Source organism: Astatotilapia calliptera, chromosome 22, assembly GCF_900246225.1.
Source record: "Astatotilapia calliptera chromosome 22, fAstCal1.2, whole genome shotgun sequence".
NCBI classification, from domain to species: Eukaryota; Metazoa; Chordata; class Actinopteri; order Cichliformes; family Cichlidae; genus Astatotilapia; species Astatotilapia calliptera.
This window is the reverse complement of record NC_039322.1, coordinates 32,713,363-32,728,179: the sequence shown is the minus strand read 5'-3', so window position 1 is coordinate 32,728,179 and position 14,817 is coordinate 32,713,363. Positions and strand designations below refer to the sequence as shown.

Here is a 14,817-nt window from a genome sequence, read left to right as displayed (position 1 = left end):
GACCCAGAGACGTATTCTAATCATAATCTATGTGTGTAAGCGTGTTTGCAGTCATTTCCTACAATATATCAGTCCGGACATCACGCCGAACGAAGCTTTTGACCTTCAAAAGACTGAGTGCCAACTCTCATGAGCACATTTGCAATGTGTGTATGAAAATAATTATAACCGCTTATTTCAGTAAGAGAAATCAAACATCTTCAATCCCAACACTTGGTAGAGACATTGCCAGAGTCTGAAACACCAAACTCAGTTTTCATATGGACTGACTCAGAAACTGAGATCTCAGTGACAACTTTCATTATATCTGCCTGCTCAAAATCTTAAAAACCAGACAGAGAAACGGGTATTACTGCTAGAAAAAGACAGAAAATTCACAATTAACCAGCGCAGAAACAAAAAGCGTAAACATGAAACTCACTGGCTCAAAAACAGAAAACTCATGTTTATTTTTAGTGCCTGCGTCAGGACAAAACACAGGAATTAATTAGTTTTACTCACTGTGGTGGTGATGCCTCAAAACTGATAGCTGATGCAGGCAGAACAGCGGACCCTGGCTGGGGCCCACCGTCAGCAGATGCAGGTGGTGAAGTGGGCTCTAGGAGCATTGAGCGACTACAATGGGAACCTTGCTTCCTCCTGGAAGAAGGTGCTTGTGGGAAAAAGGTTAGGAACTAGGTCCAAGAGGTCAGACGATAGCTCATCTGAGATGATGATGGTCACTGGCAGTTGGTCTCAGTTCCGCCACCGAGAGCCAAGCTTCCTCAAACAGGAAGCAGGTTGTTGTGGCAGCAAAGAATTGGGATGTGGTGGTCGTCTGGTGAGTGGGTGGCTGGGGACAAGATTTGCCAGACCACCCTCATGACCAGATCCTCAGGCAGAGGAGGGGCAGCTGTTGAGCGAGACAGCTGGAGTGATGTGATCTGAGTGCAGGGCTACAACTGCAGCAATGAGGATGTGGAACTAGAGGTGAGACACTGGGGGTGTTGTTGTTATTGTTGTCGTGGGAGGATGGATTGTCGACAACAACAAATCCTTGAGCCAGCCAGGTACAATGTCTATTACAACGGTCCCCAACCCCCGGGCCTCGGACCGGTACCGGTCCGTGAGTCGTTTGGTACCGGGCCACGAGAGTTGAGGCTCAGGTGTGAAATGTCTGGTTTTCAGGGTTTTTATCGGTTTTCAGCGTTATTTCGTTATCGTTTTTATCGTTAACTCGGTTTTCCTGGGTCTTTTCACGTGTGTTATGAATAAATTTTCTTTTTTTCGGTACCGGTACTAGTTTTATTTTGTTGTATTCATCCGTGACACCTTAAAGGCCGGTCCATGAAAATATTGTCGGGCATAAACCGGTCCGTGGCGCAAAAAAAGGTTGGGGACCGCTGATCTATTAGACTGAAGTTCTCTGTGGGTGTTTTCCAAATCCTCTTAACAACCACTGCCTCAAAGTATTTTGGGCTGAAGTCCACAAATATGCTCCTCAATTTCCAAATCTGCACGCTCCATGACTGGTCGCATCATTCATTCATAGTTAATGGTGAATGAGGACTGTGAAACAGTTTGCCCCCCCCCCACACACACACACACACACACACACGCACACACACAACAGCAGCCCCTCTCGCAATGTGTTGCTCGCGCTCTCAACATTTCTGCCTGTGCGCGCTCAACTCTTTCTCTACACCGTTATATTTGTGCCACAAAACCAGCCAATCACAGACTTGGATGCGAAAAAACCTGATTGGCTGTTCTGGTCTCCAATCAGCTCGAAATGACGAAATGCAATATCCCAGAATGCATTTTGTCCAAAGCTCAAACGAGGCAGTGGCGGAGGAACACAGAGTGATGGAGTTTGAAATATTACTCTGTCTGGGTCACAAAATAAACTTTTAAGATATTTTCATGCAAGAATGTTTCTGTGTAAACTTCTAATATCTGCTCGATTCATCAAGACATCACATATTTGCATAAGTGCTCTAGTGTTTTCGGAGATGCCTGTTACCCACCAGCTGACCGGGTGGTCACTCGGGTTAAACATAATATAAAAGGCTGAACTGACAAAAAATCACTGACTTCACCAGCAGGTATTATAGGAAAAACCATAAAGCCTTTGAACTAAAACAAACGCTGTTGTGACAGTGATGTACACTGTGTTGTTGGTATATATGTATGATTTGTATCACCTTCATGTTTCCCTCTCACCACATATCCAAACCGATATCATGAGCAGCAGCTTTTACAGCTGTGGCTCCAGCAAACATCAGCTGATCCTAGAAAGTAATATTAAATAAATTCTAGCAACAGCTTATCAAGCTTAAACGTGCTGCTGTTGTTTAGCGTGACATCCGCTGGTTTCCTGTTTCTGGCGCAAAGTGGGAGCTAAACAAACGAGAGAGACGATCAGCTGATCATTGATCAGTTTCATGATTGAAGTAGCAACAGGAGAGGGAGGGGGAGAGAATGAGAGAAGAAAAGGCAGCTGTGCAGCAAAGACAGAATAACTTCAGCTTTGTGTCTTTTTTTCATTCTCCGGGACGAATCGCGTTCCTTTTCCCCTCAATACAGATGTGTTGTAATTGGTCCAGCCCAGAGTTGATCATGACCAATTGGCTAATCCACCACCTTTCATTGTTTATACCGTTACAAAAACAAACAAACAAACAGAAAAATGAAAAATCACATCAGCCCACCGGGAAAATGTGCGGGATGCTCAATGGCCAGTCCAGCTGTGCGGTCAGCTGGTGGGTAACAGGCATCTCCGAAAACGTCAGAGCACTCATGCAAATATGTGATGTCTTGATAAATCGACCAGATATTTGAAGTTTACACAGAAACATTCTCACATGAAAAAATCTTAAAAGTTTATTTTGTGACCCAGACAGAGTAATATTTCAAACTCTGCCACTCTGTGTTCCTCTGCCACTGCCTCGTTTGAGTTTTGGACAAAATGCATTCTGGGATATTGCATTTCGTCACTTCGAGCTGATTGGAGACCAGAACAGCCAATCAGATTTTTACACATCCAAGTCTGTGATTGGCTGGTTTTGTGGCACAAATATAACGGTGTAGAGAAAGAGTTGAGCGCGCACAGGCAGAAATGTTGAGAGCGCCAGCAACACATTGCGAGCGAGCGCAAATGGAAAAACCGAGGGAGAGGGGCTGCTGTTGTGTGTGTGTGTGTGTGTGTGTGTGTGTGTGTGTGTGTGTGTGTATAATAGCAAACACTGAAATACAGTTTTTGCACGCAGGAATTAATTTTGTTCACTTAAATTTAGCTTTTCTTCACTCAAAATAAATTTCTCCTCAAAATGCAACACTTGCACCTGCAAAATTTTTTTTGCGTGCGCTCAGAATAGTGGCATAAAAATAACACCATAGCTGGCCCCGCCTACTTTCTGTTTCCATCATGGCCATGTTGTGTGTTTAGCTGTGTATTGTGTGACCAAGTTTCTGCATCTAGAAGAGCTAGTTAGTTTTTTTCTGTATATACTGTAAATATTATAAAAACATTATGAATAATATTTTTATAATAGTTACAGTATATATTATAAAGTATACAGTAATATTTATAAAGCAAATAGACCTGGTAGCTGTAGGGGTGGGAAACCTTTTTCTTCAAAACCATTTCTCCCGTGTAGGGAGGGAGGTTACACGCCTGTATTTAATTTTCGGATTTTCAGTCTAGTAGGTTAGTTGTGTTTTCATTCTTGATTGTTCTGTTTGTTTTCTTGGCTGTGCCCACACTGATGATTTCTGCATCAAATGAAAAATAAACTATTCTGTTTTTGAGACTGCAAATCTCACTGTAGCACTAATCCTTCCATTTTCAAGCTGTGCTTGTTCCTCGCTACAGTGGTCCCTCGCTATAATGCGGTTCACCTTTCGCGGCCTCGCTGTTTTTTTGTGCCATTTTGCATGCTTTTTTTTTTTCAGCGCATCGTGGTCTGCGTCCTGATCAGCTGTAGACCATTGTCAATCAATCTCCTCCGTGCCGTGCCTCCTGTACAGTACAGCATGTGTTCAACTTGTAAAATTCACATAAATCTTCGATCCTAGCAGTCTGACTCTGAAGTGCTGCACTGTATGTTTGTAAGTTTTCTCCCCAACAAACACAACAATATCGATGAAATTTTTGCAGCGTCAAAGGCGCCTGCAGTAGCACCCAAAAGGCAGAGGAAGATGCTAACCATCGCACAAAAAGTTAGACTTCTGGACATGCTAAAGGAAGGTAGAAGTTAGCGTATTTTTTGGATTATAAGGCGCATTAAGTGAAACAAAACAGTCAGATAAATCAAACTTTATTCAACTGATTCTTCTTGCTTCCTCCACTTCCGTATCATTGATTCATTAATGTTGAATTCTCTGGCAGCTGCTCTGTTCTCATGTTCTGGACCTGAAAACAGGGTTTGATCTTTGGTTTTGTTCTATAATTCTGGACTTTTTTTTCTAACAAGGTTTGAAATTTGAGAGTTTAAACAAAACAGAAAAGTGTGAAAATGTTCATGCCTGTCTGAGAAAAGTGTATAAAGTGTGTAGTGAGGGGTTTCACAGCCTTAAAACATCTATAATAATTGTAAAAAATAAAGCTGGCTACGTCGCAGATTTCACTTATCGCAGGTTATTGTTAGAACATAACTCCCGCAATAAACGAGGGACCGCTGTATAGGATTGTCAGGGTGGCACAGGTTTTCAGGGGACTCCCTATCTGACTTGGTCCTGTTTAGATCACTCAGCTTTAGACACTGTCGATAGGAGTAGGATTAGTAACCCCACCACCAATTTGACTTTCTTGTACCACTCTACTGAAATGAACATAAATGATTAACTACTCTCAAAACAGTATTTCAGGGGGAATAACTCTGGGAGTTAGCCCTGTAAGACCCAACCCATCAAAAAATAGCTGGAAAATTCAGATTTTTTTGGAACCGAGATGTTTATTAACGCTTATGACAAAATCCACAAAATGTTTTTGCTATATCATGTTCGTCATGATATATTTGTTATATATTTTTTGTATTGCACTTGATACATTGGCCATTTTTGGCAACTTTTTGTTAACAACAATGTTAATTTTAGACAAAAAAAGAATTTTGTCCATAACATTTTGAAATTATGGCAAGTATTCATCATGTTGATGAGATAGATGTCTCAGTATCAAATATGGTACAAAGGGTATTATAGGGTTAATATTAATTAACAGAGCACGCAAAAGTTACTATTCTTCTGCATGGCCTGGTGTGATCAAACAATCTTGAGCTACTTTAAAAATATCTAAATAGCTAAAATTTTCCATAAAGACATAATAAGGTGAGGCATCTGGAATCTCATAAAGTTTGTTGCTGGTTAGTTGATTTGTCCTGTTAATATGACTGGTGCACATATGTCTGTCCAGTTAGGTGGTAATACTGAATTTATGTATTTATCTTTATCACAAAACCAAAAAACGACATCTAACAGCCATGTGCCATTGCCTACATCATAAACTTGCAAGCATTGTGCATGAGGTTTATTGTAGCACATTATAAATCTAAAGAGTCTTCCTCTTCTGCTCCATACAGGCTGACACAGTATTCTTGCGTCAGTGTGTTGACCCAGAAAAATACCACTGTTTAGTGGTGTTACATGTCTTAAAGATTCCACTCATGTTTGGGTTTTGGATGATATCAGCATCATCTTACTCTTATCACGGGTGTCATTTTTTTGTGATATTCTCAAGTTACTCCCCCTGGACCATGCAAAAAGGGAAAATTGTGTTTTTATCATGTAGACCACAGGTGGTATGGATTTTTTTATGTCATAGGACAAGTCTGTCCTTTAGAGAAGTAGGGGTTGCTAAGGTAACTGTGAAGTGATCTGATACATGTGGAAGATAGATTGTTGCATGGAGAAATGACGATAGTAGCACAACATGTCTGTGACTTCTCAGTAAGACCAACATCAGGTGGTTGAATGGTTCTGAGTGCACCTCACTGTATCCAGGGATGGTTTTTTTGCTCGTTAGCCTTTTCCTGAGCAACTATAAGCGAATTCAGACTGACCAAGGGTGAGCAGCTGCATCTGTTAACACAGGTGCCATCATGGCACTGCTGCCTGTTTTGCTACTTCATCTGCTTCACTGTTGCCTTTAGCTACCATGGTGTCAGTTTTCTGATATGCCGGGCATTTAATTGCTAGTACAACAGAGGGGAGTTGTAGAGCTTCTATTAATTGTGAGACAGCTTCCCCATGTGCTATTGGTGTTCCATCTGCGCGATGGAAGCCTCTCTGCTTTCAGTTGTTAGCGCTGACATGGCACATGGCACAAGCAAATTGGAGTAAACATTTAATCTTTTACCTGTAGCTATTTTACAGGCAGCTGTCAGGTTGTGGAGAGCACAGCTGATCAACCATTCGTGCTTGTATGGTTGTGAAAGTCTCAACAGCAGAGTTTAGTTGAACAGCGGCATAACCAGCATAGTCAACCTTTTCATCCTGAAAACAGGAGTTGTCCACAAATACAGTAAGATCAGCAACTATTGTTTTTATTGTGCAAATCCTCATGTGCTTAAGCTTCTCAGTATGCTCTAACAATCATGTGAGTTGCTATCAGTTGGCAACATCATCCTGGTTGCAGGGTGCGCAGTGTTGCACCAGTGGTTCAGTTCTGGAACTTTGAGAATTGCCTTCATAGCCCGTACACCTTGGTTGGGTAGAAACAAATCTGGAGTAGTAAACTGGTGTGATGTATGAAGTATCACTGGGTAGCCAATTGTCAATAAAGATGCCTTTTTAAAAGCTGCAGCTGCAGCTGCCTGGTCCTGATAACTGGGTGGCAGGCCAGCTTCTATGTTGTCAAGTTTAGTGCAGTAATAAGCTCGAGGCTTCATACATGGGGGTGTCTCGCATGAGTACAGCATTTCAATTTCATTCAGTTTCATTTATATATTGGTTTAAAGTAATCAGTAGCCATTGCCCAGTGATGGGGTAGACTATATATCTTTCTTCAGTGCCTCAAAGACTCCTTCTGCACCTTCTGTCCATTGCAGCTTGGCTTTATTGTTGCTTCGACTTATTGTCCATATTATAGCTGATCTCGACTTATTGTCCATATTATAGCTGATCCACAGGCGGCTATATTCTGCCATTCACAGGAAAGAAAACACCTGGCCCATGGTTAACTGTTTGGGCGCTTTGGTCACAGCTTCTGTTTGGGAAGGAGCAATTAGCCTCCTTTCCAATCCAATCCAGTTTGATCTATATAGCACTTTAAAATGGCCAGCACAGGACCAAAGTGCTGTACAGAAAATAAGTTAAAACAGTAGAATAAAAGAAAACACCAAAAATAAATAAACAAACACATAATACATAAAAATTAAAACAGCCCTATATTAAAAAAGAAAACAAGATAAAACAGCAAAGAATAAACTAAAAACAACTAAAATAAAACTAAAAACCCACATCTCACGTGGTGTCAAAGGCCAGGGTAAAGAAACAGGCAGGGAAGTGGCCTGTCTAATCTCTAAAGGGAGATTGGGAGCTGCTACAGCAAAAGCACGATCTCCTCTAAGTTTACGCCCAGTCCTAGGTACATTCAGGAGCAGCTGATCAGCTGACCTGAGAGAGCGGGTGGGTGTATAAGGCTGTAGCAGCTCAGAGAGATAAGATGGGCCTAGGCCACGGAGAGCTTTAAAAGCAAATAAAAGAATTTTAAATTGAATCCTAAAAGAAATGGGCAGCCAGTGAAGTGAAGCTAAAATAGGGGAAATGTGTCCTAATGGCTTTTTTTTGCCAGCTGCCTGAGCTGAAATAAGCTAGCTTTTTATCACTGCCTTAATCTGATTTTCAAACTTCAGATCACAGTCCACTTTGACCCCCAGGGTTGTGACAGCTAGTTTAACATACTGTGCCAAGGTATCTAAATACACATCGGGGGTCTCGGTGGGGCTACCAAAAACCATCGCCTCTGTTTTTCTATCATTGAATTTTAAAAAGTTAAGAGACATCCAAGCCTCAATGTCATCGAGACACTAAAGTAATGGCTGTGTAGAGTATGTGCCTTTTTTCTTTAAAGGGACATAGATCTGACAGTCATCAGCATCCTTTCCCCACAAAGTTGTCTACCAAGACACTTCTGTGTGTTTTTGTTGGCTGAATTGCAATTCAAACCTAGGTCAGGTGGTATAGGTGTACTACTGTCCAAAGAGAATTTGTGAATCAAGGTGCATGTTAGGGTGCCTGGGTCGTCGACCCAGTGTTTTGTGTTTTTGGGCTTTTGTTACGTTTTGTCATCCAGCAATCAATGCTGAGTTTTGGAGTGCACTTTTGCCTGCCGTGAGTCTGCACTTTGGGTCCTTTTCCTGCCTGCACACAGCCTTCACACGGCAGTGCAAGGGTAAATGAAAAAAGCTGAACACAAATCAATCACAGTATACAGCTGAGCATCAGAAACAACAGTGTGAAGCAGTGATTCATGATGCATTGATTGCTCTGAGGCAACGGACCAAACAATAGTCTTGGAGTCAGGATGTTGAATTGCTAAAAATTGTTGTATTGCAGAAACTTATGATTTATTAACACTTCAATAGAGGGCGGATACCTATTGCTTGCTGTAGAGTAATTTCCATGGTTGTCTTACTCACCAGGCTCTTGGCTGCCATCACAAACATTTATCAATATTCTAATGGTACCAATCACTGCTGCTGAAATATGAATTTGTTTATTTTCAGGTAGAATCCACTCAAGTACTTTCAGAGCAGATTCCCACATGGGACCTAGTTTATGTGACTCATTCAAGCACGGTATCACCAATGCATGATGGGTCTTCATCTAGTATTGATAATAGTAAGTTCAATTCATGTCATACCAGAGTCGATCTATTGTTTAACGGGATAGTCTCTCCTTCAATGACCATGCTAATTGTAACCCCAACATACATTATTTGCACTAAAATAGAATAGCCCTTTATTGTCATTGTATGTGTACAACAAAATTATGGGTGCTCCACGCCAAATGTTCAGGAATAAAATATAAATAGTAAGACACCAGGAATAAATAACAATGAGTTCTTCACTCTGTTGAAGTGTGGGATGAGAATGATTATACAGTTGGTGTTGTCCAGACTGCCTTAGTCCTGGTTGTTGGTCATGTTAACTCATACCTCATCTGCCTCAAGGACCTGTTGGATTAATGATGTGCTGAAGGTTGCAGCATTGCTACAGCTAGAGCTGGTGCTTGTGGTTTGCTTCTGGATCAGTGGTCACCAACAGCACCTTTCATCTTGTCTTTCTTTTGTTTGGTTAGTTTTCCCAGCTTTAGTTGTCTCAGTTTATTTGTCAAACATTTGTTCATTTTATTTGCTTGGTGTTTTTCCTAATCGTTAACATGATGGACAATATGATCTACAACCAACAGCCATGCCAGCTTATTCAGGCCTACCACAATTCCACTCACTTTTGCACTTCATGTAGCATGGCCTCCACTGTCATTACCTTAAACAGGGTTTCTGTTCCAAATACTGCCTGTTTCACCTTTGAATCTGCTTTGAAAGTTGTGAAGAAATTTGGAAAGATATTAATCATCTGTAATTTTTTCTCCCTTCACTCTGGAGGGGTCTACTCTTTCTGGATAAAATGTTCTGAGTACCTCCTACATGTCTGTGTGATGTCCTCCAAACCCTTCACTGTCTTTCCTTTGGCATAACTGTGGGAGCTTAGCCTTGGTAAACACATCTCCAGTAACGCGTTTACCTACCACATGCATTAACAGAACTTTGATGTCTCCAGCATTACTCCAGCACTGCTCTCCTCTAAAGCACTGATAAATTAATTTGCACCCTCAGTAAGGTCTGCCAGCTTATCTGCCAACCCTAGATTGCAGTAGGATCTTCTTTTGGGCCAGAAGAGTGATCAAAAGGACTTCCTTCTGGCACCAATGATTATTATTTTGATTCATTAATGGATCTTTAAAAGGATTCACTCTGTGATGAGAAAAGTCATTGGGAAAGTGAAGGATGTGTTTATGTAGTTGCTTTTCTTTTCGGAGAGAGTTTTCTTTCATGTTCCACTCAATGAGCCTTTGGACCCCCAGATCTGGTGAGGGATGCCACAGGGGCTGAATTTTGCTCCAGCTCTCTCATTTTGTATCCCCTCGACCACACTTTTTACATGTGCCAGAAATTTCTTCCAACATCTCTGGTTTATTAATTTCTCTAGCAAATAGGGTGTGTATGGTACACGTGCAGATCTATTCTATCTGGTTGTTTCTCAGCTTCCATTGTTTCTCTGATTTCATTTTCCAGTTGGTCAGCTCTGCCTGCTATTTGGTCAGCATTAATTTTTTCGCTCCTTGTGTACTCCATCCAGTCCTTCAATGCCGACAGCTCTTCAGCCACTCTGCTGTCACAAGATGCTTCTGTGCTCTTAACCAGGCTTTCCTCTCCTGTGACCAAGGAGCCAAACTTCCTGGAACATTTAGAATTATGGGGTCATTCACCTCTCTGACTATCAGAGGCTGTGTTAGTGTAGGAAAAGCTGTTCACATGCTGCTATTTACATCTTCATTCCAAAAACCTCTGGAATTCCCAAAAATGGATTTAACTCTAGGGCTGCTGTGAGTGTGGCTGATTACACAATCTGCTCGATTACTGCAGCTTGGCTTTGGTAAACACGTCTGCAGTGATGTGTTTACCAAAGCATCATCTTGATACTTCAATACTAAACCCAAAAATGTTCTCATTCCTTGAGTTTCTGTTTGTTTTGAGTTTATATTCAGGCAATGATTTCATCTTTACTGCTACTTCCCTTTTTTCTTTATAGATATCCCATTATTGTTTAATATGAGTTTACATAGTACAGTATTTAGCCTGTCTATTTTTTATTGCATTTATACCATATCCTGTTTAATTTGCCTTATTTATTTATTTATTTATTTATTTATTTATTTATTCATAACTTTATTATCAGTTTTGTCCTGATTACATTGTATCACCAATATATTATTCACCACTGCCCGTAGATTATAGATTGTTAATTTCAGCAATCACAGTCAGTGCTCCTATATAAACATTACTATCCCTAACAATGTCCACATTCAAGCATGCTCGGTCACATCTAATTTCTTGTTTTGCTTATACATGCGTGGTCTTAAGGTTTTTGCTTCTAGTTATACTTATTATTAACTCATGAATCACTTATAGTCGATTAGTCCACTGGAGGGCACCCTCATTGGTGCTTAGCAAGATTTTCTCTTTTACATTTTCTGTTTCTAGTCACACTTACTGGATCATTAATTGCTTAAGGCCTACATCTGCACTGCCATATGGGGTGGAGCATCATTTGATCCAAATGATCTCAGAATCAGCTCACTGTCACAAGCGATGGCGGGGACTCAAGCGCAGAGCAGAGTTCAGTTTTATTTACACAATCATCAGGTGCAGAATATATACAGTGGGGGAAATTCGGAGTTACTAGGGTCCAGGGGGAAAATCCGAGAAGGGGAAGCTCTCTCACACATGCTCTCTTCTTCACACATGTCCACACAGCGGGTAGGTTACGGGTCCAGGAAAACTACTCACAAGAGAGATCGGTTACGCAGAATCACAGATTTACACACGGAAACTTCACTGAGGCTAGAGGCTCACTAATGTGTCTCACACAATCATCCAGCGTTGAGACTGCGTCTCGGCCTTAAATGGCAGACACATAATGGCAGCCTGACGGGCAACAGGTGTGAGGGCCAAGGGCGGGAGCCCGCAGTGAGCTCCGCCCAGGCGGAGAGGCAAGAGAAAGGGAGAGTAAACAAAAACACATGTAGCCTTGCGGGGCCGGCTGCACAGGCACGGGGACCATGACACTCACTCCACTTTAGTTACAGTCATTCTCTTCCTTTCTGTCATTTTCAAAAATGTTTTCCTTTTTCTAATTACTTTTAAATCTCTCTGCTAGCACCTTTTTCTTTTCTTCTTTCCTTATTTAAAGGATTACCTTCACATAATACTCTAATCAACTCACACACCTATATAAATAATATACAGCAATTTTACTCTTATTGTACACTTCATTGAAAACTGTTGTGGTCTCTATGAGCCCCTTCATGATGCATGTTTACACATTTTTTTATAAACCATATATTTACTCGAAGTCATGTGCTAGTTTGATTTGATTCTATTCTGACCGTTGTTTCATGGTCAGAAACACTAAATTAATATGTCAGCAGTCGCTGCAGGAAGACAAGCAGCAACTTGTCAATGGCACAGAAGACCTGCTCAGCTCCTTAAAGCTGAAAGTATGTGTGATAGTCAGAAAATGAAGCCTATTATCAAGTAGGCTGTGCGACTCGCTGATTAATGGTCTCAATAGCTGTACTTCACCTTCACAGTTTGATAGTTTTTGCTTGTATCTGCATCTTTCTTAGAAAATAATGAGCAAAAATGTTGTTCCATGTTATCAGTTTATTTATTGATTCACAAAGGAGCTATAACTATATATTCTTCTTGTTGTCACACATCCGCAGGTACAGCTGGAAGACCACAGAATGGACAGAGTGCAAGGTGGACATGCTACTGAGCCAGCAGGACCGCCGACGTGGAAACCATACAGGAATGTGTGGAGGTGGTACTCAGACTCGGGAGGTGTACTGTGTGCAAGCCAGCACTGACACACCATCAAACCTTAGTCCTCTCAGGAGCAAAGAAGGTAATTTTTCTGTTTTATTAAACAAAAACACTCCTGAGAAGGTAAATGTTGTCATTGCATTGGTCTTTTTCAAAATTAACCTCCATCCGGTTTCATTGTCTGATTAAGGCTTGTTTCATTATATCTTAAAACCACTATCATCCTTACAAGAACTGATTTCAAAGGTAAGACAAGCAAACAGCAAAGGAACAGAATGAATGGAAAATATCTGTCTGAATGACAACACTGTGTATTACTTGAAGTGTTGCTTAGATTGAGAAAGCATTTTGTGTTGTAATTCTCATACTAATTTTTTATATATGCATGCTATTTCAACAGAGGTGGCATGCATAGTACAGACATTGTATAGTGCAGATACTTGTGTTAAGAAATACTCCAGTAAATCTTGAAGTACTGAGTCAACTTCTTTACTCAAGTAAAAGTGAATACCATAGACATAAAGCAAGAAAGTAAAAAGTAGCTCAGTGAAGACAATTCTATCATCTATTTTCGTGCACAGGTAACTGGACCTTCTGCAAATATAATATTAGTGCATGACTAAATACTAGTTTTATTCAAACCTAAATTCTAATGGATGTACTTGAATCTGTTACCTAGGACACAAGCAGTAAAAGAGAATTTAAAAAAAAAAAATACTATTTTCTGTTGCCTACATGGTAGAGTGGGAAACACACCTGAACAGAACAATGAGGGGTTAACCCTTTACAGCCGATCGGAGCGGGCACGCTCTGTTTTGCATAACTATTTTTAAATCCCGGTAGCTCTGCAACCACTTAAGCTAGCACAATAATTTTTTTTGCATATGTTACGTTCCCCTGAGGGGTCTAGGCGGGGAGGGGGAAGTAACAAAAGTGACCGGGTCAGAAAAAGGAGTCAGGGAGGCAAAACAGTTAAATAAAACAGTTTTATTGAAGTAATTCAACTAAAAGAGACGGACAAGCCGTTATCACCATAAAAGAAACAAACAAAACTCAGGCGTCGGTCAGTAAAGCAAAGTCAAAAGGAAAGCGCAGCTCACTAGCTGCAATCACCACAAAACACAGACAGCTCACTAGCTGCAATCACCACAAAACACAGACAGCTCACTAGCTGCAATCACCACAAAACACAGACAGCTCACTAGCTGCAAACACCACAAAACACACACAGCTCACTAGCTGCAAACACCACACAAAATGGCACTCTGGCCCAGAGCTCACCTTTCCCTGGGCTTAAATACTTTTAATTACTGATGTGAGTCAGCTGTGTAACAGGGAAAGGTGGCACCTCAGGCAGAAGAGGTGGTGGGACACGCCCACACAGGCACCTTCAGGAGGAGGCCCTGCTAGGGCCGTAACACCCCCTCCCATAAATACAAACCCGTGGTTTGTCAAATGATTATGATAACCAAAAGTGAGTCCATAGCCGTGTCAGGACGAAATGCAGGCTTTCCACCTACCAAACCCCATAGCAACGGTTAGGCATTGTCAGCGGAAGCTGCCAACCCCATCTCAATGGGTTCAAAATACTTACTGAAGGTGGCCCCAGACCCTCAAAACAATGTCTCATGTGATGGCTAGGGCTTTTTTGAGCCATCACATGTGGAGAACACAGGCAGTCAGAAGACCCTTCTGCAACACTTTGCAGACGATTCCTCAAGTCACCGGTACAGGCATGTTTGTTAGCCAGGGTTGCGGGTCTTACTGGTGGTTTTATACATAGCCTGTCCCCCTGCAGGTCATTTTGGGGACCTGGGAAATCGTCAACCAGCGGCCACTCAGGGTTAATTGATCCCTTACACTGACCACAGGAGCCCCTTAAACAACTATGCCCCAAGTGTGGTCCTTTGCTGGGCCTGACAACCTTGTTAGTTTGAGAACCATGAGTGACTGTTTTCAAATCAGGCCTTCTTCCCTTTCGATACGCTTTCCGCTTAAGTGCCAGTTTCACACAATCAGCAACCACATGGCCAGGCTTGTGGCAGAAGAAACACAGTTTTGCTTTGGAACTTGAAACCACCACTTTTTCAGCCTCGTTAGCTGGCTCCCTCCTAGCTCTCCAAGATGTATTGTAGTGAGAAGGGATGTCACATTCTACAGCATTTGTTTTATGAGTTAGGGTAAACTCATCTGCCAGTATGGCAGCCTGCTGTAAAGTGGAAACCCTC

General features: G+C 41.5%; 1 protein-coding gene across 2 annotated transcripts in view; it reads left to right on the top strand.

The window, feature by feature from the left end:
• The window catches only part of thsd7aa (thrombospondin, type I, domain containing 7Aa), a 169,833-nt gene that overhangs the window by 48,612 nt on the left and 106,404 nt on the right, over nucleotides 1–14,817 (top strand). For both annotated transcript variants that reach the window (XM_026157251.1, XM_026157250.1), the window contains exon 4: nucleotides 12,490–12,671. In XM_026157251.1, coding sequence (XP_026013036.1) covers nucleotides 12,490–12,671 — 182 coding nt within the window. The remainder of the gene's footprint in view (nucleotides 1–12,489; nucleotides 12,672–14,817) is intronic.